Source organism: Ranitomeya variabilis, chromosome 7 (assembly GCF_051348905.1).
Source record: "Ranitomeya variabilis isolate aRanVar5 chromosome 7, aRanVar5.hap1, whole genome shotgun sequence".
NCBI lineage: Eukaryota > Metazoa > Chordata > Amphibia > Anura > Dendrobatidae > Ranitomeya > Ranitomeya variabilis.
The window spans coordinates 33,956,901-33,980,735 of record NC_135238.1 but is presented as its reverse complement, the minus strand read 5'-3'; the positions used below and the strand labels follow the sequence as shown (position 1 = coordinate 33,980,735).

The following is a 23,835-nucleotide window of genomic DNA, read 5'->3' as shown; positions in this document are numbered from 1 at the left end:
GGACAGTTTGGAAGCGATCTTCCGTTGGAAAAGGACGGACAATGCGGACACCTGCCCCTTGAGCGAGCTTAGGGCAAGGCCTGAGTCTAGACCGGATTGGAGAAACTCCAGAATGGACGGAATGGAAAAGACCAAGGGAGAACGTCCATGGGTATGGCACCATGAAAAGAAGATGCGCCAGGTGCGATGATAAATGCTCATAGATACGGGTTTCCTAGCGCGAATCCTGGTAGAAGAAACCCCTGGAGAGAATCCGGCTTGGGCTAAAATCCAGGATTCAACGGCCACGTCGTCAAAGACAGGGCCCCGGAGTTCTGGTGGTAAAACAGGCCCTGTGAGAGAAGGTCCGTGCGATCTGGAAGGCGCCAGGGGGTGTCGGTGACCATTTGGACGAGTACCGCGTACCATGCTCGGCGCGGTCAGTCGGGCGCGATGAGAATCACCGGTCTCCCCTCTGCTCTGATCTTCTTGATGACTCTCGGATGCAGAGGAAGAGGCGGAAATATGTATGGCAGCTGGAACCGATGCCACGACAGGACCAGGGCATCTGCCCCGACGGAGCAAGGATCGCGGGAACGAGCAATGAACTGGGGAACCTGGTTGTTGAACCTCGAGGCCATGAGATCCACATCCGGCGTCTCCCAGCGAAGGCAAATCTGCTGGAAGACTTCCGGATGGAGGGACCACTCGCCCGAGGCAAGACCTTGGCGACTGAGGAAGTCCGCTTCCCAATTCTCCACGCTCGGTATGTGGATCGCCGAGATGAGCGAGTGATTGGTCTCGGCCCAGCGCAGGATGTGGGAGACTTCGAGCATGGCTGCTCTGCTGCGGGTTCCCCCTTGTCGGTTGATATACGCCACGGCCGTGGCGTTGTCGGATTGTATTCTGATGGGATGGCCTGCGAGAAGGTGGTGAAAGTTGCGTAAGGCAAGAGTGATCGCTCGAATTTCTAAGATATTGATTGGGAGACACGACTCCCTTGTGGACCAACGACCCTGTGCCGTGTGGTGATTGAAAACTGCGCCCCAGCCCAAGAGGCTGGCATCGGTGGTCACCACTAACCATCACACAGGAAGAAAGGACTTCCCTTGGTTCAGGGAGGACTGTAGCGTCCACCACCTGAGGGTCTGCCTGACATGCGGGGGGCAGGCGAAAACAACGGTCGAGGGAATTAGGGCTCCTGTCCCAGGCTAACAGGAGCGCCTGTTGCAAAGGACAGAGATGGAACTGCGCAAATGGAACGGCTTCCATTGCCGCAACCATTTTTCCCAGGATGCGCATCGTGAAGCGAATTGAGTGAGGGACTGGGCGGGAGAGCTTGCGCGCTCCCTGTTGTAAGGATAAAACCTTTTCTGGAGGGAGAATGACCAACCCGCGGGAAGAGTCCAGAATCATGCCCAGGAAGCAGATTTGCTGAGCCGGCACTGGAGATGATTTCTCGAAGTTGATCTTCCAACCCAGGCGAGAAAGAGAATCCACGGTGATGTTGACAGACTCCTCGCAGGCGGACTGGGACGGACCTTTGATTAATAGGTCGTCTAGATAGGGTAGGACTACCACTACCCGAGCGTGAAGAATGGCCATGACAGCCGCCATGACCTTTGTGAAGACTCTGGGGGCGGTGGCAACTCCGAAGGGCAAGGCCACAAACTGGAAGTGTTCTTCTTGGACTGCGAAGCCAGGAACTGCTGATGAGGAGGAAAAATTGGAATGTGTAGATAAGCATCCTTGATGTCTATGGATGCAAGGAACTCTCCTTTTTCCAGGGACGCGACAACAGAACGGAGCGAGTCCATCCTGAAGTGTCGGACCCATACGAACATGTTCAGCAGTTTGAGGTCCAGTATGGGCCGTAGAGTCCCGTCCTTCTTTGGGACCACGAAAAGGTTGGAGTAAAACCCCTTGAACCTTTGGTCTCGAGGGACCGGAGCGATGACACCGTCCCTTTGAAGCGCCTGTATGGCCTGAAAGAGATGTGACGCCTTTGATTTGGGGGGAGAAGACTGGAAGAAACGCGGAGGGGGGATGGAAGAAAACTCAATTTTGTATCCGGAGGACACGAGCTCTCTGACCCACTGGTCGTGAACGACCGAGAGCCAATTTTGACGGAACGAAAGAAGGCGTCCGCCTACTCTGTCGTTGTCCGTCGGACACGCCAACGAGTCATTGTGTGGAAGGTTTAAGGGATGCGGACGGCTTAGGGACAGACGGTCTTGGTCTGGGTTTCCAGGAACGGTTTGGTCTGTATGAGACCTGAGAAGTTCTGTTGTCCCGTCGTCCCGAACCAGGGGAAGAGGAGGACCAACCGGAGTTGTTACGAAAGGACCGGAATCGAAACTGCTGTTGATTCCGAAAAGGCCGGGCCGGTTTTTGCAGGGGAAGAAATTTACTCTTCCCTCTGGTAGCGTCAGAAATGATTTGGTCTAGTTTCTCCCCGAATAAACGACCTGCTTGGTAAGGTAAAGAAGTCAGCGACTTCTTAGAAGCAGAATCTGCTCGCCAATCGTGGAGCCATAAGGCCCTCCTGATGGAAATTGCGTTTGCCGCTGCTTGCGCTGCGCCATTCGCTGCATCTATGGAAGCGTTAACCACGAAATCTCCGGCCTGAGCTATCTGGCTAGCTAGTCTGGCCGCCTCTGGGGGAAGAGTACTGCCGTGGACTGAAGAGGTTAAGACCTCTGCCCAGGCCACCATGGCCTTAGCTACCCAGGTAGCTGCAAAGGATGGAAGAAGAGCTGCTCCTGAGACTTCAAAAACTGAGCGAGCCAAATAATCAATTTGACGGTCAGAAGGATTTTTGACTGATGAACCGTCTGACAGGGATAAGACCGTTTTGGATGCGAGTCGCGAAACGGCAGGATCCACAGAAGGAGAGAGAAGCAACTCCTTCACCAGTTCCTTAGAGAAAGGATATTTAGCTTCCGTGGCTTTCTGAGCCGTGAAGCGCTTCTCAGGGTGATCCCTGTGTTTTTGGATAATGTCCTGAAACTCAGGGTGATTAGCAAATATCTTTTGGACGCGTTTAGTCTTTTTAAAGGATACGACGTGTTCCTGAGAGGAAGCAGATTCGTCGTCCACCATTAACGTTTTGTTGACTGCCTCAATAAGGGAGTCAAGTGTCTCCTGACCAATAGAGGAGTCTTGGGTTAAAGATTCCTCCGACTCATATACTGAGTCCTGTACGCTGCGACCCTCAGGGGAGGGAGAGCGAGAAGATGAGCTCGCAGAAGCTGAAGCTCTAGCGTGTACGGGAGATGAGGGAAGGGTCCTTTTTCTGGAACCCCGGGAGTCCCGTAGGACGGTACGCCCCCTGTGGTCGGACGGCCCCGCACCGTCCCCAGATTCCGTCGCAGCCGACGGAGGTGAGTTCTGGCTTAAGGAGGACCCTCGGAAAGAGTCCAATGCCTTGACTAAGGATTCCATTGAACGTGACAGGGACGCGGCCCACACCGGAGGGTTAGGCTCGGCGGGGTCGGTGGCGACATTGGAGGTAGCGGCAGAAGGTGGCTGCGCACAGGCCGGGTCACAGTTCTGGCACAAGGGAGTACTGTGGGCACGCGGCAAAGAAGAATTGCAAGTGGCACATACGGTAAAAAAGACAGTGTGCTTTTTGTTGCCCCTTTTTGCCTCCTTAGACTGAGACATAGCTGTATGTCTGCCTCCAAAATACTGCACTAGCCTGGGATTTTGCAGAGCAGGGGTTAAGCGTTTCCCTATAGGAAGGGGCAGCTTACCCACGGTCCTGTGTCGGTGTCCCCAGGGAGAAAGAGAAAGCGTTTTCTACAGCGTTCCACGCAGGAGAGGGAGACCCAATATGGCGGCCGAGATCTGCAGGGCTGTTCTCATTCAGAACGAGAAGCGCCTTAGCGGTGGGCGGGAATTACAAAACGCGAACTAGGCCAGCTGAAAAGCCGGGGGCTAAATTTACACAGGCTGCCGGCGGCATGCGCCTGCGGGCGCGGTGTAGCGCCGAACGATCGCCGCTGCGGGAACAGCGGCGCCTCTCCCCAGGGACCCGGACCGCGTCCTCCAACGCCGCAGCGTGAGGAGGGGAATACTCACAGAGCCTCAGTGCGGCTTCCAGCTCAATCTGTCCTGCCTGCGCCGGGGGATGAGAGCATCGTATGTGCCTGCCTCAGGGGACTTATGGCAGTGCCACCGTGCAGATGTGCCTGCCGCAGGGGACTTACGGCTACTGTGGGGACTACAAGAAGCCGAGGTGAGGGCTTGAGTGCGGTGGAGCCCGGGAGATGCACATGAGAGGTATACTCTATGTGCTCGCCCTCCTATAATGGGGGAGATCGGGACTGAGTAGGAACCGTCGCCCCGGGTTAGGTTAGGCGTACCCCATACGTCGCAGGAGAGGAACGGGGAGGTATACTCGCCGTGCTCGCCTGTTGATGGTTCGGGGGAGAGCGGACCCTGGAAAAGAGCCCGTCACCCCCTTCACTCCGTTAGATAAAAAATAAAAATTTACAGAAAATAAAAATAAAATAATAAATGGTGGGGTCTGAACAGACCCAAGTGCCTCCTACAAACACTAAGCAAGAACTGGGTCGTTACTGGTCAGTCAAGGGGTTTATACTGCAGAGGAGGAGTTAACTCTTTGTGTTTACCTAGTGTCCTCCTAGTGGCAAGCAGCATAACACCCATGGTCCTGTGTCCCCCAATGAGGCGTAGGAGAAACGTAAATCAGAGAGTGCGATTCTCCACTTAAAAACGGAGGGTATTTCGCTAAATTACAACATCACTCCACTGATCCGGAGACTGAAGGGGACACGGCGCCACATCGGAGCCGAATCCCCTTCTCTATTTTTTCGCTGTTCCGTGGCACTCGGCTGTACCGGCACTGTAGTGCCGCCCCATTCAGGTGTAAAGAACCAGTTCCCTGCGCAGCTTCTTGTAATGCTCACCCTCTACGGTGTGGCTGCGCGAGATCCTCTTCAGGTAAGGAGCCATCTCTGCGGCAGTTAAAGGTGTGAACATGGACACGCTGACCAAGGGAAGCGAACCTGCAGCCGGTTCATCTGTACCAAAGCAAAGACCAAAACAAATACGAAATATACAGAAATCATGAGAATTGGCCTATAGTTACATCATGGCATCAGGTTGTAATAATGGAACCTGTAAAACTGCAATATATTTTATGTTCAGCGTTTCTGCTTTAATTCCTTTTACTGTATGGACCCGCCCCCGAGGAGCTAAAACTCTCATATTGCCTTACTTACAAATCAGCCCTGCATTTAGCAAGGAAATAAAACAACATTACAAGAGTTTCTTACATGATATCAACTGCCGATTTCTTGACCTATTGTAGATTCCTGGGTATTGGGGTGGAACCCCAGGGATCTCCAGAGATCGTGCCCATTATTAAACGGGACATGGAATGTGATTCATGCAACATTTATCAGAGATGGGCTCCTATATTACAAATGCCCACTTTTCACACCAGTCAGCTCATATTGGTGAAAATACAAAATATATGTGGATAATTGTTTTGCACAGTCACAGCAGTCAGGAAGGTTTTTAGTTTGTTTCACCCTCGGGCTCATTTGGCAGAGGACAACTAAAACTTATGAATTTCTTGGCTTTTTGCGGCATCTCAGTATGAAGGCCAGTGGTGGAAACGATTTGTGCGGCGTGTACGTTACATACCTTCTTTCTCTTCATCTGCGCTCTTCTCCAGAGTCCCACCTCTGCTGGGCAAGCTCAGTCCCGCCAGGAGAGACTTAAGGGCTGTCAGGTCACTATTCTCAGAGGACAGACCGCTGGAAGAAAATATATGACCAAGTGATCACTTATCAATAGTTTTGTGGACAGAAGTCAACAGAAACTGCTTCACATGTAACAGTAAGGCCGACCCTCTTCTGCATCCCAAGGCAGTGGATCTGTTACCTGTGGTCCTACAGCTCATATACTACTACTCCAGGCATATCCTGACAGCTGGAGGACCAGTAATACTGCGATGACTTACTGGAGGGGGTCCGAGTGTTTCTGCAGGAAGGACACCGCAGCCTGAGCGTCACACGTGATGTACTTGTTTATGAACTGTACAAACTTGCTGATGAAGCCGCCCAGCTGCCGCGAGTATTTTCTGTAATTCTACACAGAAGATGGAAGATCACGCCATTAGCCGTCAGCTCATTCTCACCGTACAGATCGGGAGGACGAGCCGTGGCGCTGGGATCTGGAGCAACGTGGCCTACCTGTAATAGTTTGATGAAGGAGATGAGACAGTCCCACAAGGCTTCTTGATATTCACTGTGGAAAACTTGAGGTTGAAGAAGCTCCATGATGCCCAAGATGTGAGTGAAGAAGGTCAGGTGGTTTTGCTGCCGAAACTCGTGGAAGTTGAAGTGCACGCGGCCGTGAAGCAGAACTGCGATCATGGGCAAATGTCTGGAAGGGCAAGGGATACCGGATTCATACATAACTAGATAGTGTTAGTCCCGTACCATAGGAATTAAAAAGGGTAATTCAACCTTTTGATATACCACGCCGTACTTTATAACCAGGGCGGTCCAACCTCTGGGGATGACGTGCACACAGCACTGGTGTTGTGCGCCATCTTCTTAGTGTTCTCTACATTATGGCCGGATGCAACACCGTGCAGTAAAAAAGGCCGCACCAATGCTGCATCCCCATCATTCTTAGGGTCAGGGGGCGTCCCCGAGATCAGACCTACACCAACACTAAAGTGGCGATGTAAAAAGGGAAAACTTCTTTAAAGGGGTTGTCCAGTGCCACCGACCTCTGCAGGCGAGCAACACTGATTGTGTCATGTTTGCACTTACCTGACAATCCACAAGTATCACGTACCCGTCCTTTCCATTGGAATTCAAGAGGCAATGCTTCTCCTTGTGGAGAGTGACACGTCTGGCATGCCAGGGTAAGGAGACTTATAGGCCATGCAATGCTCCTCTGGGAAATTCAATTTACAAATTGTCTGTTCAGAGAGGAAGAGGACTAGAACTCTAGTGCCACCTATTGGAGGTAGCGATCCTCAAAGTCAATATCGACCCTTGCAATATGACTTAGGATAACAGCCAAACCAAAATCTCAATTTGCAGACACATGTTTCCAGGTGTTGTTTCTCATCAGTGCAAAGCATGAGATCTGATATTAGCTGTTTGAGACTGGGATTTAAGGGGTAACATTTCTCCTTGTGTAGAGTGACATGCCAGAGTAAGGAGACTTATACACACATTCAATGCTCCTCTGGGAAATTAAGTATGCAAAAGCATTGCATGCCCTAATAGTCTCCTTACACTTATGTCAGGCCCGTCACTCTCCACAAGGAGACACATAATCCCTTACAGCGCAGTCAGAGGGCTTTCATACACTGAGGAGGGGCAACATGTGTCTGCAAATTGAGATTCTAATTTGGCTTTTCTCCAAAGTCATATCGCAAGGCTCGTTAAAGGTTCAATATTACTTTTAGGATTGCCACATCCAATAGGTGGCGCTAGAGTTCTAGTCCTACACACACACACACACACACACACACACACACACACACACGTCCTACCAGATCTGTACGTTTGCAAAGTCATCAGCACTGCTCACCTGCCAATGTAGCAGCAGTTTGTCTGGGACCTCATTTTATGAACATAACAGTTGTAATGCGCAGTGACTATGACAAGTGTTGGGCACATATTTTCATGCTGGATAATTTTTAGACCACACAAATGAGAAGTCTAAAAATTTTCCACCATGGCAGCGATGGAGGAAAAGAAATGGATGCTCTGAACTGTACTGCATACCTCAGCAGCAGGATGGGATGTGCCACAGCGAGCTTACGGCAAGCCATGTTGGCGTCTGACATTCGGCTCTCCTTGCAGTCACTGGTGTCGGCTAGAAGTGTAATGAAGCGGTGTATAAGGCCATCCATCTGACAGGAACGGGGTGGAGAAAGCAGAGCGTTATATCACTGTAACCTCTCACAGCACTCAAAAAACACGCAATCGCGGCCAATGACCAGTCCACCCCCATATTCCCGATGCATACCACAGCAGTGGTGCCAACATTTAGAATTAACCAATGCAGCTACTTTTTTTTTTGTCTCTTTGCAATTCAGCTGACAAAACTATTTTTTTTTTAAATAACTTGTTATTCACTCTTAGGTGGATTTTGCCAGCACTATAGGAGCTGTGACGTACTATCCCTCACTTCCCAGCATGCATTACTCCTGTCAGTCTCCAATAACTTGCCTGCCCTGGTCAGAAGCCAGGCTCTCTTTTATGCCTGTGTAGAGTTTGCGAGACTGGAGAGCAGAAGAAAAGAGACGAGGACCCATCACCCCCCTTTTTGTAGAGCAGCGAGGACCCACTTAATTTAGCTTCACAAGGACCAGCCCGCCATTACCTGAAGAACACCCCACAACTTCCTGTGCAGTGACAAGGACCATCCCCCCACAACTTCCTGTGCAGTGACAAGGACCGTCCCCCACAACTTCCTGCACAGTGACAAGGACCTCTCCCCCACAACTTCCTGTACAGTGACAAGGACCGTCCCCCACAACTTCCTGTACAGTGACAAGGACCTCCCCCCACTTCCTGTACAGTGACAAGGACCGTCCCCCACAACTTCCTGTACAGTGACAAGGACCATCCCCCACAACTTCCTGTACAGTGACAAGGACCATCCCCCACAACTTCCTGTACAGTGACAAGGACCGTCCCCCACAACTTCCTGTACAGTGACAAGGACCGTCCCCCACAACTTCCTGTACAGTGACAAGGACCTCCCCCCACTTCCTGTACAGTGACAAGGACCATCCCCCACAACTTCCTGTACAGTGACAAGGACCTCCCCCCACTTCCTGTACAGTGACAAGGACCTCTCCCCCACAACTTCCTGTACAGTGACAAGGACCGTCCCCCACAACTTCCTGTACAGTGACAAGGACCTCCCCCCACTTCCTGTACAGTGACAAGGACCATCCCCCACAACTTCCTGTACAGTGACAAGGACCATCCCCCACTTCATGTAGCAGGACATGGACCTCCCACGACTTCCTGTAGCAAGATAACGACCTTCACCCACTACCTGTACTATAACAAGGACCCCCCACTTCATCTAGGGCAACAAGGACTGCACCCCACTCCCTGTAGCGACACAAGGACCACCCCCACTTCCGGTAATGTGTCTGGGCATTTCTGCTGCTAGGGAAACACTGGGTGACTGGCACCTATGAAAGTCATTTCTCGAGAGGGAAGACCATGTCGTTTGTAAGTAGACAACCTACAAATCACTTTACACAATATCTTGCAAATGATGTAAAGATGTCTGACGGTACAGGGAGCATTAGAGGGTCTACGGGGTCCCACAAATCAGACCTTCTCTGATGATATTGTTGTGCCATATCCTGAGGCCATAACATTAGATGATGGGAGTATTTTACAAAAAAAAAAAAAATATAGTAAAAAACCACAACACCTGAATTTGGGGTAATGGAGTAAGCAGTTCCTCACCTTACAGCTGCTGCTGTCAGCCGCGCCTTCGCTGGTCAGTAAGATTTCGGGGACTGGAGTTATCATCTCCGGCAGCTGCAGATAAAGCTGCAGAAGGAAGTCCCGGCAATGCTTCCCTAAAGAGCTGCGAGATAAACGCCGCATTAGAGGATTTGCGCTGACCTTTGAGATCAGGCTTGTAATAGCGGAGAATCTATTGAGAGGATCAGGTAACAAATGTGTTTGCTTAATGCTACAATCCGAAGAAAATCAAGCACGACGGCGGGATAACACTCCGAGAAGAAGGGCTGGCAGAGGGATAATGCTCAGGCTTACAGGGGGCACCGCCACGTCCGCCCTGCGGCTGCTCACCTGTTTCCCCACCTCTTTATGCAGTTGGCTAAATGCTCCATAACCTTTCTGACGCTTTCCTGGCTTCCATGGCAGCAGTTGATGAGCAGCGGCAGGCGAGACTGGATCAGGGGGCAGGAAGTTTCCTCGGACCCCTGGCTCCTGGTTTCTGACTCCGTTATAATAAGATCCACGAGACAAATGAGCTCCGATGCTTTCAGCTGCAGCACAAACTCCTCGCGACCCTTCTGTAGGGGGGAAACGAGACATATGGGGAAAACAGGATTTTTGGTTGCTTACCGTAAAATCTGTTTCTTGAAGCCTCCATTGGGGGACACAGGAACCATGGGTGTATGCTGCTGCCACTAGGAGGCTGACACTATGCAAATAAAAAAGTTAGCTCCTCCTCTGCAGTGTACACCCCACCGACTGGCATTGAACTCTTCAGTTAGTGAGAAAGCAGTAGGAGATAATGAAACAAGGTTGAAAAACCATAACCACAAACTTGAGAACTGTAACGTGAGAACAGTCATAGAACAGATAACAGAAAACATTGGGAGGGTGCTGTGTCCCCCAATGGAGGCTTCAAGAAACAGATTTTACGGTAAGCAACCAAAAATCCTGTTTTCTTTATCGCCTCTCATTGGGGGACACAGGAACCATGGGACGTCCCAAAGCAGTCCCAAGGGCGGGAGAACAGACTTCCATCAGGTCAGAGGACTCACCACTGCCGCCTGCAGGATCCTTCTGCCTAGGCTGGCGTCCGCCGATGCGTAGGTATGGACCTTGTAAAATTTGGCGAACGTGTGGATGGAAGACCAAGTTGCCGCTTTGCAAAGCTGTAGGGCGGAAGCCCTGTGGTGCACCGCCCAGGAGGCGCCGACTGCCCGGGTAGAGTGAGCCTTAATCCCAGGAGGGGGCACTCTGTTCTTGACCCGGTAAGCCTCCAAAATTGCCGTTCTGATCCAACGAGCAATAGTCGCTTTAGAAGCCGGCTGGCCTCTGCGCGTGCCATTAGGAATGACGAAAAAAGAATCCGTCTTCCGGAAAGAGGATGTTCTATCCAGATAAATCCTCACTGCCCTGACTAGGTCTAGCTTGTTCAACGATCGCTCCAGAGGATGAGTCGGAGCTGGACAAAAGGAAGGTAGAACGATGTCCTCGTTGAGGTGGAAGGTGGAAACCACCTTAGGAAGAAAAGAAGGTGGAGGACGGAAGACCACCTTGTCCTGGTGAATGACCAAAAACGGAGGGCGGCAAGACAGTGCCGCCAGCTCGGAAACGCGGCGAATGGACGTGATGGCCACAAGAAAGGCCACCTTCCAAGATAAAACTGATAGAGGAATCTCCCTAAGAGGTTCAAAGGGAGAAACCTTCAAAACGTCCAGTACCAGGTTTAAGTCCCAAGCCTCCACAGGGGCCCTGAACGGCGGGACCGCGTGGGCTACCCCCTGAAAGAAGGTCTTAACCTGTGGCCGAGAGGCCAAGGTCTTCTGAAAGAGGATGGAAAGCGCAGAGACCTGACCCTTCAGGGAACTAAGAGCCAGGCCCGAATCCAGTCCTGCCTGAAGGAAGGCCAAAAGAGAAGGCAGGGAAAAAACCATAGGCGGCACGCGGTTGGACTCGCACCAACGGAAGTAGGCCTTCCAGGTGCGGTAGTAGATCCTGGAAGACGAAGGCTTCCGAGCCTGAATCATGGTGTGAATCACACGGTCCGAAAGGCCGGACGCTCTTAGAACCGCGGTCTCAACAGCCACGCCGTTAAACTGAGCGACCGAGAACTCGGGTGGCAGATCGGACCCTGGGACAGCAGATCGGGCCTGTCTGGAAGGTGCCAGGGAGCGTCCGCGAGAAGGTTGACGAGCTCCGCGAACCAAGCTCTCCTGGGCCAATCCGGGGCGATCAGGATGACCGGCACCCCTTCCGCTTTGATCTTCTTCAACAGTTTGGGAAGTAATGGAAGGGGTGGGAACAGGTAGGGCAGCTTGAACTGTGACCAAGGAATGGCCAGGGCATCGACGCCCACTGCGAGAGGATCGCGTGACCTGGAGACGAATTGCGGAACCTTCCTGTTGATTCGAGACGCCGTGAGATCCACATCCGGAGTTCCCCATCGAAGGCAAATCTGATGGAAGACCTCCGGATGCAGGGACCATTCCCCTGCCGCGAGACCCTCGCGGCTGAGGAAGTCGGCGGCCCAGTTTTCTACGCCGGGGATATGCACCGCGGATATCACCGGAACCGTTGCCTCTGCCCAAAGGAGGATCTTGGATACCTCGGCAAGGGCCAAGGAGCTCCGAGTCCCCCCCTGATGGTTGACATATGCCACAGCCGTGGCGTTGTCCGTCTGGATCCGGACTGGAAGGCCCCTGAGGATCCTTTCCCAATGGCGGAGGGACAGAAAGATGGCCCGAATTTCGAGGACGTTGATCGGCAGCGCAGACTCCTGCGGCGACCAACGGCCCTGAACCGTCAGGTGGCGAAAAACCGCACCCCAGCCGATCAGACTGGCATCCGTTGTCACCACCTGCCAGTGAACCGGAAGGAAGGACCTGCCCTGGGAGATGAGAGGAGACGTCAGCCACCAGTTGAGAGACCGCTTGACCCGAAAGGAGAGTCTGATCGGCCGATCCAGGGAGAAGACCGACCTGTCCCACTGAGACAGAATGGCTTGCTGAAGGGGCCGAGAATGGAATTGGGCGAAGGGAATCGCTTCCAAGGTAGCTACCATCCTCCCCAGAACCTTCATGGCCGATCGGAGTGAGGGAGGCCGAGGTCCCTGGAGCAAGAGTATGTCCCGACAAAGGGTGGATCTCTTCTCCTTGGGAAGGAAGACTCTGGACTGACGAGTGTCGAAAAGCATGCCCAAAAAGATGATGCGCTGAGAAGGAATAAGGCAGGACTTCTTCCGGTTGACCAGCCATCCGAAACGGGATAAGGTGTCGAGAACAATGGACAAGCTTTCGTGGGCCTGAGCAAAGGACGGAGCCTTGATGAGGATGTCGTCGAGGTATGGAAACAGGACCAAGCCTCTGACTCTCAAAACGGCCATCAGCGCCGCCATGATTTTCGTGAACACCCTTGGCGCGGTTGCGAGACCGAACGGCAGGGCGACGAACTGAAAATGATCTTGTTGCACTGCAAAGCGCAGGAAACGGTGATGACCGGGAAAAATTGGAACATGTAGGTAGGCGTCCTGGATATCTATAGAGCATAGAAATTCCTGGGCCTCCATGGAAGCAATTACTGAACGAAGGGATTCCATCCTGAAGTGTTTCAGGCGAACCCTCCTGTTCAGCAATTTGAGGTCCAGAATGGGACGAACCTTGCCGTCTTTTTTCGGTACCACAAAGAGGTTCGAGTAGAAACCCGTGTACCGTTCCCTTTCTGGAACGGGAACAATCACCCCGGATTTTAGCAGAGAAGCGATGGCTGCGAAGAAGCCCGGAACCAAAGCTGGATCTTTTGGAGGACGAGATTGGAAGAAACGATCCCTGGGTCGGGAGGCGAACTCTATCTTGTATCCCGAGGATACAACTTCCCTGACCCATGCATCCTCTACTGCGGAAATCCAGACGTCCCTGAAACGGAGAAGACGGCCCCCCAACCTGGGAGTTGGGCTGGAGTCTTGCCGAGAGTCATGCGGAAGTGGATCTTCCAGTCCTGGGCCTGGACGATCTACCCTGGGAATAGCGAGGACGCCAGGACGGAGTGGGCCTGAAGGACACCGCCTTCTTCTCTTGACGTGCCTGTGGCCTCTGTTGCTGCTGGGAAAAGGAGTTTGATGCAGCGAAGCGACGAAAAGGCCGAAACGAGCGAAACTGCCGTCTAGGAGGAGGGCGACGAGGTTTAGCCTGGGGGAGAAGGGAACTTGTGCCCCCAGTGGCATCCTTAATGATCTGGTCCAGCTGGGAACCAAAGAGACGAGAGCCCTGGAAGGGCAGACTAGTGAGGGACTTTTTGGAGGACAAGTCCGCCTGCCAGGCCTTGAGCCAAACGGTCCGGCGAATGGCAACGGCATTGCTGGAAGCCTGAGCAGCACAAGAGGCGACATCCAGGGAGGCGGAAACCAGGTATTCACCAGCGTGGGAAATCTGGTTGGCAAGTTCCGCTAATTGCGCGGGAGGAGCCCCGTCCAGGATACCTCGCCGTAGATCCTTGGCCCATATTGAGATGGATTTTGAAGCCCAAGTGGAAGCAAAGGCTGGGCATAGCGCTGCTGAAGCCGCTTCAAAGGCAGATTTCGCAAAAGATTCTATAACTCTGTCGTTAGAATCCTTCAGAGACGCTCCGCCGGACAGTGGAAGCACCGTGTTGGCGGACAGCCTGGAAACAGGGGGATCCACCGAGGGAGAGACCGTCCAATTGGCGGTAAGATCTGGTGAAAAAGGATATAACACCCCCAGACGTTTTCCCCTCTGAAAACGTCTGGTCGGATTCTCTCTCTCTCTGGCCAGGATTTCCTCGAATTCAGGATGAGGAGCAAAAAATTTTGAAGGTGGTTTGGCCCGTCTAAACGAAACCGCCTGATCTGCGGGTTCCGTAGAGGGATCCTTGATGCCACAGGTTTGGTTTATAGCCCGAATGAGGTTCTGGACCGACTCACTCATGGTGGCGATTTGCCTAGGATCCAGCTCCGAAAATTCGTCTGAGGGCGCATCAGATAAAGCCTCGCCTGACTCAGGGGAGGAGGAACGGTGCGACACCAACCGCGGGGGAGGGCCGTGCGGCGAGATGGAACGCGAAGAGGACTCAGACCGACGTTCCTGTCTGGACCTTTTGTGGCTAATCAAGGAGGGCTCGGGCGGCGGTTCCTGCGACCCGCTGGCCACTGCAGGGGTCTGCAGGGGAAACCGATCCAGCGCGGACACCAGGGTTTGAGACACCCGTGTTAAATCGGCCACCGATTGTGACAGAGAAGCGGCCCAGCCTGGGATGGGGGGATCACTCTCGGGCGGAACAGCCGGGGGATCCTGGGCGGTGGGAACAATCGGGTTGCTGCAGGACTGACACAACGGGGAGGACTGACCTGAGGGAAGTTTGCTGTTACAGGACGAACATGCAAAGTACGTGACTAAGGCAGTAGATGAAGAAGAAGTAGGGGGGCGAGAGCGGCCCCCTTTAGAGGAAGACATCTTGAGGGACCCTGAAGATGCCAGTTGGTTAGGGGACAGTGTGCAGAGGGGGGTGTCAGACTGCAGTGCAGCTACTCACGGACCCGGTCCTGGAAGATGTCCCACTTGTCCTTGGTGGAGAAATCCCCTGTGCTGAGCTCACAGAAGATGCGGGCGAAGGAGCGTGGCGCGCTGCGGGAGGCACTGCAAGGGCTGCTGCTGTGGTGTGAAGCGATGCTAACACCAGACGAGTGTCCCACGAGGAAGGGGGCGGAGCTAGACGCAGAGGCGCCGGTGGGCAGGTCCTAGTATGTCGGGCGGGAAAAAGCCCGCCCGCAGAAGCGGAAGTGACAGATCCGAAGACCGGAAGTAGGCCCCGGCCGAAGCCGGGGCCTAAATTAGGAACCGGCGGCCGGGAAACGAGCCGCGGCGCCGGTATAGAGCGCCAGAGCGATGCGCCGCGACGGGAGGCTGGCGGCACAGGCGCCGCAGCCTGCTAGGCTGCGCCACTGAAGGGCGCCACAGTCCACCTCCTGCGGCGCCGGAGCAATGCGCTGCAGCGATAAGCAGCGCGATAGACTGCAGGGCTGCTGCGCTGAGGACTGTGCCCAGGGAAAAAACCGCAGCACTGATAGTGCGCCGCGGAAAGGAGTGAACCGCTGGAGCAGAAGGCCCTTGCAGAATAGGATAAGAAGGGATAGGGGACATACTCACCTAAAAACATCCCACGCCGTACTAACCTTAAAAAAGGGGTGAAACGTCCAGGGCTGATGGACGTCCTCGTCTCCTCCAACCGACAGGCTCTGGTGGGCGAGTGGGTGGGGGACGGAGCCAGGACCGGACTTCTGAGCACGCTGGTGTGCCAGGATCTTGGTCCTGGTGAGGGATCAATGAGGATACGGGGTGGCAGTACACACCGTACTCATAGTCCGCTTGTGGGAATACAGGTGTGACTATTCACCCTGTATCCCTCCGAGGAAACCTGCAAGAAAACGACGCACATTGAGGTAGATAAGGGTCTAATGAAAGACCCGTGTCCACCTCCTACTGACACTAAGCTAAAACTGAAGAGTTCAATGCCAGTCGGTGGGGTGTACACTGCAGAGGAGGAGCTAACTTTTTTATTTGCATAGTGTCAGCCTCCTAGTGGCAGCAGCATACACCCATGGTTCCTGTGTCCCCCAATGAGAGGCGATAAAGAAAAAAGAATAATGATAGGGAAGAATTCAGACAAACGTGGGCCAAAATCAGAGTTGGGGGAAGCAATGTGCCGGCACGAGACACCGGGCTGCGCCGCGCCGGCACGAGACACCGGGCTGCGCCGCGCCGGCACGAGACACCGGGCTGCGCCGCGCCGGCACGAGACACCGGGCTGCGCCGCGCCGGCACGAGACACTGGGCTGCCTGCACCGGCACGAGACACTGGGCTGCCTGCACCGGCACGAGACACTGGGCTGCCTGCACCGGCACGAGACACTGGGCTGCGCCACGCTGGCACGAGACGCTGGGCAGCCCACGCCGGCATGAGACACTGGGTTGCGCTGGCACAAGACCTTACAAGTAAATATGCAAGGCAGCAACCAGCTCTGTTCTCCAGCTTTGCTGGTGTAACTTGGCCCAGCTGTAATATTCGGGGGTCTCCAGACCATAATGTGACAGCTTCATATATGCCTATGAGGCTGTTGCCTGCGGCCGGTCCGTGCATTGCGGTACATACTTGGTCCGAGATAGAATTTGGCCTAGGAAGTGGTGCTTGCAATATATTCTCAAATGCTGTACCTGTGGGGTGCGCTGGTCTCTTCCCTGCCATAAACGTGGGATGTGAACACAAGCCCATAGAAAGTCTAGAGAGGCCGATGGGTCAAACCTAGGTATTTAAAAAAATCAACATTTTTTCATTTCTTTGTTATACAAGGCTAGCACTGCACAAAGATAAGACAGCAATATCAATGAATCGCAACTAATGATAGTGAATGTGGGTGCGGAGAGCTGTCGCGACCTGATGGCAAAAATTCACCACACAAGGATTGGTATGGCACCACATTAGACTGTCAGCGAGTACTTATCTCGTGCAGGCACAAGACCCCGTGAGTATATATGGAGAGCGGCAATCACCTCTGTTCTCGATGTTTGCTCAGCAGGATGCTAATACACTGGTGTAACGTGCTCCAGTTAGACTGATGGGTCAGAAGAGCCAGGAGGTAGGGCCGGAAGGAAGGAGACTGTGACCCCGAGGGAGACTTTATCTGCAGGACACAACACACAAAGATGAAACTGACAGACAGCTTAAAGGGAATCTGTTAGCAGGTTTTTCCTATATAATGTGAGTGCAGCAGGGGCAGAGACCAGGATTCCAGCGAACGATGTGTCACTTATTAAAATGTGTGCTGTTTCAATACAATCAGTGATTTATCAACAGGAGATTATCACTACAGGACTAGCTGTCCTGTCCCTCCTGGTCCAACCACAGCCCCATCATTGATAAGAAGCTTTCTGTCAATATACAATGTACATAAAAAGCTGCCAATCAGTGGTGTTGGAGGGCGGGTTCAGCTTTCTGAGCTCTGCTACACCTACAGCAGAGAAAACTCTGATTGTACCACAACTGCTGCATCCAATAGACTGATACATTGTTGGAATCAGGGTCTCTGTCTACATCAGATGATATAGCAAAATACCTTTAAAGAGGATCTAACATTTAACACCCAGCGTGTTTCACATTGCGCCTTACAACCTAGCATTAATCCATTTTTTACCTCCCCTTCTTCCATCAGCCATAACTTTTCATTTTTCCATCGACAAAGCCGCTTTTTATTCCATTCTCTTGGAATCCAAGACCAAAAAATGTAAAAAATTGAAATTGGCAACTCAGGCAAAGATTTTAAGGGTTGATTAACTTTTTTTTTTTATTTTTAGATTGTAAAAAGGGGGCAATGCAAACTTTTCATCTTTTGGTATTTAAATACATATTCTATTAACTTTTATTTATTTTTGTTGTCCCCTGGTGAACTTAGAGCCTGGTTTGATCTCATGTAATACATACTGCCTGCGAATCCATACTGTATGTAGCAAAACTATCTCCTATGCAGCCCATCTAAATGGTTAAACAGCAGCAATCTGAGCCAGATCCGATCGCTGCTGCTTTACACTTGCCTTGTTCCATGAAAATAGCAGCCGCTGTTGCAGGTCGGGACAGCTGCTAATAACTTCCGGATCCAGCAGATCCAGCCAGTCGATGAGAAGACCAGAGGAGGGTTTGGCACGAGAAGCTTCAGGGCTGCAAAAAAGGAAAAATAGGGATTTTTGTGTACTCACCGTAAAATCCTTTTCTCCGAGCCATTCATTGGGGGACACAGACCGTGGGTGTATGCTGCTGCCACTAGGAGGCTGACACTAAGTGATACAAAGAAAGTGATCTCCTCCCCTGCAGTATACACCCTCCTCCTGGCTCTCAGCTAACCAGTTTGGTGCAAAAGCAGTAGGAGACCAATAAACAATATATGAGCGTATAACATGTCACATTATATATGAGAGTATAGCATGTTAAATTATAAAACAAGCACAAGATAATAGGGTGGGAGCTGTGTCCCCCAATGAATGGCTCGGAGAAAAGGATTTTACAGTGAGTACACAAAAATCCCTATTTTTCCTACACCTCATTGGGGGACACAGACCGTGGGACATCCCAAAGCAGTTCCTGGGTGGGGACAACATCAGATCAGGCCCTGTGTAACTGCTACTTACAAGTGCGCCGAGGCCTGCAGAGTCCGCCTGCCCAGACTCACATCTGTGGAAGTCTGGGAATTATAGCGCTTCAAGAATGCATGCGGACTGGACGACCTCACAAGCTTGCAGGCGTGCTGTGCCGACGCCTGGTGCCTAGAATCCAAGAAACCTCAATAGACAGGGAGATAGGCTGACATCTAACACGGAAGGATTCCTGGATGGTGTAACAAATCCACCAAGCTAACATGGCCGATGAAACGGCTAAACCCTTTCTGTAACCGTCATGAAGCCGTCCTCTTACAGTGAGGTAGCCCAAATAAAGTGTCCAACCTTCGGAAGGATGCCGTCTGCGAGACGTACCTACTCAGAGCAGTCACCACGTCCCGAATATGGGGAACCCATTCCATTATGTGGACTGGTGCGGAAAGAGATGAGGGAACAACGATGTCCTCATAACTGTGGGAATACAATACCACCTTGGTAACAAGGGACGGGGATGGCCTGAGGGCAACCTTGCCTTGATGGTAATAAGGGAAAAAGGTCTGAAAGAACAGAGCGGCTATCATCAGGATGAGGAGATCGCAGAGAAAAAAGGGGCGACCTTCCCTGATAGTAAAGTCTGTTCGGATCAAAAGGAGTCTACTGTAAGACCCCCAGGATCATTAAGGTCCCAAAGATCTAATGGTATACGATAGGGAAGAACCACATGTGAAGACTCCCTGCGAGGAAGTCCATATTTGCAGTTTTGTTGCAATAAGATGGAAAAATACTAGTTTCGCAAACGAGAAAAACCTGACATGGTCAGTGCAGATCTCCCAGGATCACTGGGGCTCTTCCTGCTTCCGAAAAGATCCCGGAAGTAGTGGAAGAGGGGTGAAGGAAACTGGTACCATGAAGGACCAAAGCATGCACTGCGATGGCTTTTGGACCTGAGGCCGAACCATGAACTTAGAGTACATTGGCGTTCAGTCTGGATGCCATCCGACCTACATATGGAGTGCTCCAGAGAAGACAGATCTGATGGAAGACTTCCGGGTCAAGTTCCCACTCACATGAGGCGGGACCCTGACGGCGTCCGCCGCCCAGAGTTCTACTCTTGAGATGTGTAGTGCGGAGATCACCAAATGCTAGATAGTGGCCCAACAGAGAATGTGAGGTACCTCTGCCATGATGCCTGACCGTGGGTACCTGCTAGATGATTGACGTATGGGACAAACATGGGATTGTCCGATTGAATCGGATGGGGTGACCCACCAGAAGGCAGTGGACCTGCCGTAGAACTAGCCGTACCGTTCGGATCCCCAGAACAATGATCAGGAGAAGAGGACTGGCATCGGTAGTCACTAATAACTATTAAACCGGAAGGAGCTCAGAGACTACTCTCTGAAAGCCTGATTGACCTGCAGAAAAACGAGAGGAGCGAAGGAAAACGCTTCCCTTGTCGTCACCAATTTTCCTCAGAACCCTCCTAGCAAATCGAATGGAATGAGGGGGGATGAGTGAACAAGTGCGCTAGCTCCCTGTTGAAGGGCCACGGACTTGTCTCAAGGGAGAATCACCAACCTTCTGGAAGATTCCAGGATCATCCTCAAAAAAGGATATCTGCTGGGCTGTAAATGAGGAAAAAAACTTGTCTAAGGTTAGCTGCCAGCCCAGGAGAGAAAGGGTATCGCAAGAGATATAGACGACTCAGCGCAGGGCTTGAAGAGTGGCTAGAAAGTCGACCAGATAGGGCAGGGCGACCGCGCCTCTAGGGTGCAAGAGGAACGTGACAGCCGCCATAACCCCTGCGAACACTGGGTGCGGTAGCAAGGTCGAAGGACAAGGTCGTGATTTGAAAATGCTGTTCGCGAAAGGGAAAGCAAAGGAATTTTTGAAGAGGGCGAAACATAGGAATGTGACGGGAAGCATCCCGAATGTCGGTGGATGCCAGAAACTCCCCCTTTTTCCGTTAAAGTAGTGGCTGAGCGGGGGAACTCCATCCGAAGAAGGGGGGAGAAGCTTGAGGTTCAGCGTCGGTCTTAGTTTACGGTCCCCAATTTGGAACCAAGATCCCTTAGCTCTAGACCGTCCTGGACAACTGATCCACTGCTGGTTGAGTCTATAGGAAATCAAAATAGTTAAGGTCTCTGACCAAGAGACCATTGCTCTAGCAACACATGCGGCGGCTAAGGAAGGGTAGAGCGCTGAACTGGAGGCCGCAAGACGGAACGAACTAGATTTGCTATTTGACAGTCCGTTGTATTTTTAATTGATGACCCATCGGGCAGGGATACTGGAAGGTAAACCACAGGAGATTCTACCCGGTTAATCTGCCAATTGGCAGAATGCGCGGCTACAAGCAGAAGGTTAGGAAAAACCATCTCTTACTATCGCTGCTCTGTTTTGACGGTGCGGAGAAACACTGATGAACCCTCGATCCACTATCCTCTTAACAGGGAAGTGGAGAGGAATCGTCCGCCTTCTTGCATCATCTGCTAAATAGTGGAGATGCAGAGGGTGTGTGTGTGGACGCCAAAAAGGGGGCCTCTGTACATCCACAGAGTTAAGGTCCCTGGGTGGACAGGGCTGGTTGTCCGGCGATAGGCCTGGCTGTAGAAGAGGATACATGGAGGTGACACTCCATGTGCTTGTCTATCGATGGTGTGGGGAGATCGGTGCCCTTTAAAAGGACCCTTCGCCCCCAAGAGTCAGACCAGGCATGGCATCTCACGTCTTAGGTGGGTATACGTGGAGGGGACACCCCACGTGTTTGCATATTGGCTGAAAAAAGGATACCGCGCCTGCAGAGGCTTCTGTCCAATGGGTCGCTTATCCGGACGCTCCTGTGAGGGTGAATGGCAAATGCTCTGCGAGGGAGTTTAGTCTCTTTATGAGGGACACTGCGTGATCTAGAGTAGAACCGAAGTCCTCGTAAATCTACAGAGATTGGTTGATGATATAAATAGGCGAATCCATCCTTTTCTGAAGTTCTGATGAGTTCAGAACCAAGGCAATATCCGATCCATATTCAGAAACTTGTTCTCAGGAAATCATTGGTGAGGGGTCAGGAAATAAACTTCCGTTTTGTAGACGCCTGTACGTTTCTAGAAAACTTGCGGCTCCTGCTAGCTGATGGCTCGCATTAAGGAAAGGGACCTGCAAGCACTCCGAGCCACAAAGGTATCACGGAGGGATTCAATCTCTTGTCAGAGAATCCATGGGTTGAGGCAGTGACTAAGCTCACCCAGGGAACTAGGTACTCTGGGATAAGCTGGGATCGGCGGCGGAGGGCTCCTGAGCTCATTTAGGGTGACCGGGTTCAGAGTGGTCATGTGCCTTTAAGACCAGGGAATACTGGTCATGTGCCTTTAAGACCAGGGAATGCTGGTCATGTGCCTTTAAGACCAGGGAATGCTGGTCATGTGCCCTTAAGACCAGGGAATACTGGTCATATGCCCTTAAGACTAGGGAATGCTGGTCATGTGCCTTTAAGACCAGGGAATGCGGGTCATGTGCCTTTAAGACCAGGGAATACTGGTCCTGTGCCTTTAAGACTAGGGAATACTGGTCACGTGCCTTTATGCAGTACTTCCTTACTCTGTTGCAGAGTCGTTGTGCCCCTTTAATGTAAAACCATCACCCCTGTGTGTGTAGAGGTGGTAAAGTATCGCAGAGAGGCACCAATTTTGGGGGCGGGGCCACAGACTCGATGGGGACGGAGCCTCGTGACTTCCATGAATAGGCCAAAGCCGGGGCCTAAATTTCTGCAGCCGGCGTGAGCAATACCAGTGTTGCTGAGGGAAGCGATCGCTCCCGTGCCAGGGAAGAAGCGGCAGAAAAGGTGGGCGGAGCCGCCTTAGCGCGCCACAGTGCAGGCGCGGCTTCCGGGATGCGGCCTACACATCGGCCGAAGCCGGGGTCTACATTTTTGCAGCTGACCGGAGCGTTACCTCAGGGAGGTGGGCCACAGGGAAGCTGAGGCTGCCTGTCAGCATGTGGATATCCCACTGCAGAGGCCACCGCTGACTGGATCCACTCACCATCGGTGCGCGTCCCGGCATGGAGCTGCCGTGGATGTCGGGTATTGCAGCGTGGACAGTGCAGGGATAGAGGGCTAATCCTCAATCCATCATCCGTTTGTTAGGGAGGTGGAGAGGAACCGTCCGCCTCCTTGTGCCATCCGCTTTCACAGTGGTGGTGCAGTGGGGGGCTGCTCGGACGCCATAGAGAAGGGCCTCTGTACACAGGGCCGCCATCAGGGCATTACAGCCGTGACTGGCGTATGGGGCCCGGTGGGCAGAGGGGGCCCGCAGCCGGCAGCTGCAGGCTGAACCGGGCCCTTAGCGGCGGCCGGCGCTGCAGCTGTTTAACGCTATTGACATGCGGGCCCGCGCCCGAACGTCAATAGTTAATCCGAGGCTGGCAGCTGACATCAGCCGCAGAATGCATGTCGCCAGCGTCTGACAGTCGCCGGCGAGTGCACGCTTCAGCTGCGTGAAGAGAGCAGGAGCGCGGCAGGTAAGCAGAGCTTTTTTTTTTTTTTTAATGAGAGCGGCGATCCGGGCGGCCCAGGGCAGAACGCTGGACACACTGGGGCAGAACGCTGGACACACTGGGGCAGAACGCTGGACACACTGGGGCAGAACGCTGGACACACTGGGGCAGAACGCTGGACACACTGGGGCAGAACGCTGGACACACTGGGGCAGAACGCTGGACACACTGGGGCAGAATGGAGAAACGGGGCATGATTGGAGACACAGGGGGCAGGATGACAGACATGGCGGCATGACTGGAGACACTGGGGCATTACTGGAGACAGATAGGGCAGGATTGGAAACAGATGGGGCAGAATTGAAACACAGGGGGCATGATTGCAGAAATGGGGGCATGATTGGAGACGGGGCAGTATGTATGGTGATACGGGCATGATTGGAGACACTGGAGGCAGGATTGGAGACAGATGGGGCAGGATCATGGGGCAGGATGGATACGATGGAGACAGATGGGGCAGGATGGGGAGATCATATGGGGTAGAATGGATACTCATTAGGGCAGGATGGGAGCCAGGAATGAGACACACGGGGGCTAGGATGGCGATTATTATTACCATAGGGGCTAATTAAGGGATATTATTTTTGCAGTGATGTATTTATTTTATTTTTTGAGTACACTGTTTTAAATGGAGGGGCGGTCCTATTACTGTGTAG

At 52.5% G+C, this 23,835-nt stretch overlaps 1 protein-coding gene across 1 annotated transcript in view; it reads right to left on the bottom strand.

The window, feature by feature from the left end:
- INTS1 (integrator complex subunit 1) overlaps positions 1-23,835 on the bottom strand; it is a 79,510-nt gene that overhangs the window by 5,131 nt on the left and 50,544 nt on the right. The window contains exons 35-44 of the mRNA XM_077274793.1: positions 18,071-18,194; positions 17,033-17,163; positions 16,697-16,784; positions 9,825-10,051; positions 9,474-9,597; positions 7,764-7,891; positions 6,207-6,399; positions 5,975-6,102; positions 5,656-5,768; positions 4,914-5,027 (exon numbers count right to left, since the gene is read on the bottom strand). Coding sequence (XP_077130908.1) covers positions 4,914-5,027; positions 5,656-5,768; positions 5,975-6,102; positions 6,207-6,399; positions 7,764-7,891; positions 9,474-9,597; positions 9,825-10,051; positions 16,697-16,784; positions 17,033-17,163; positions 18,071-18,194 — 1,370 coding nt within the window. The remainder of the gene's footprint in view (positions 1-4,913; positions 5,028-5,655; positions 5,769-5,974; positions 6,103-6,206; positions 6,400-7,763; positions 7,892-9,473; positions 9,598-9,824; positions 10,052-16,696; positions 16,785-17,032; positions 17,164-18,070; positions 18,195-23,835) is intronic.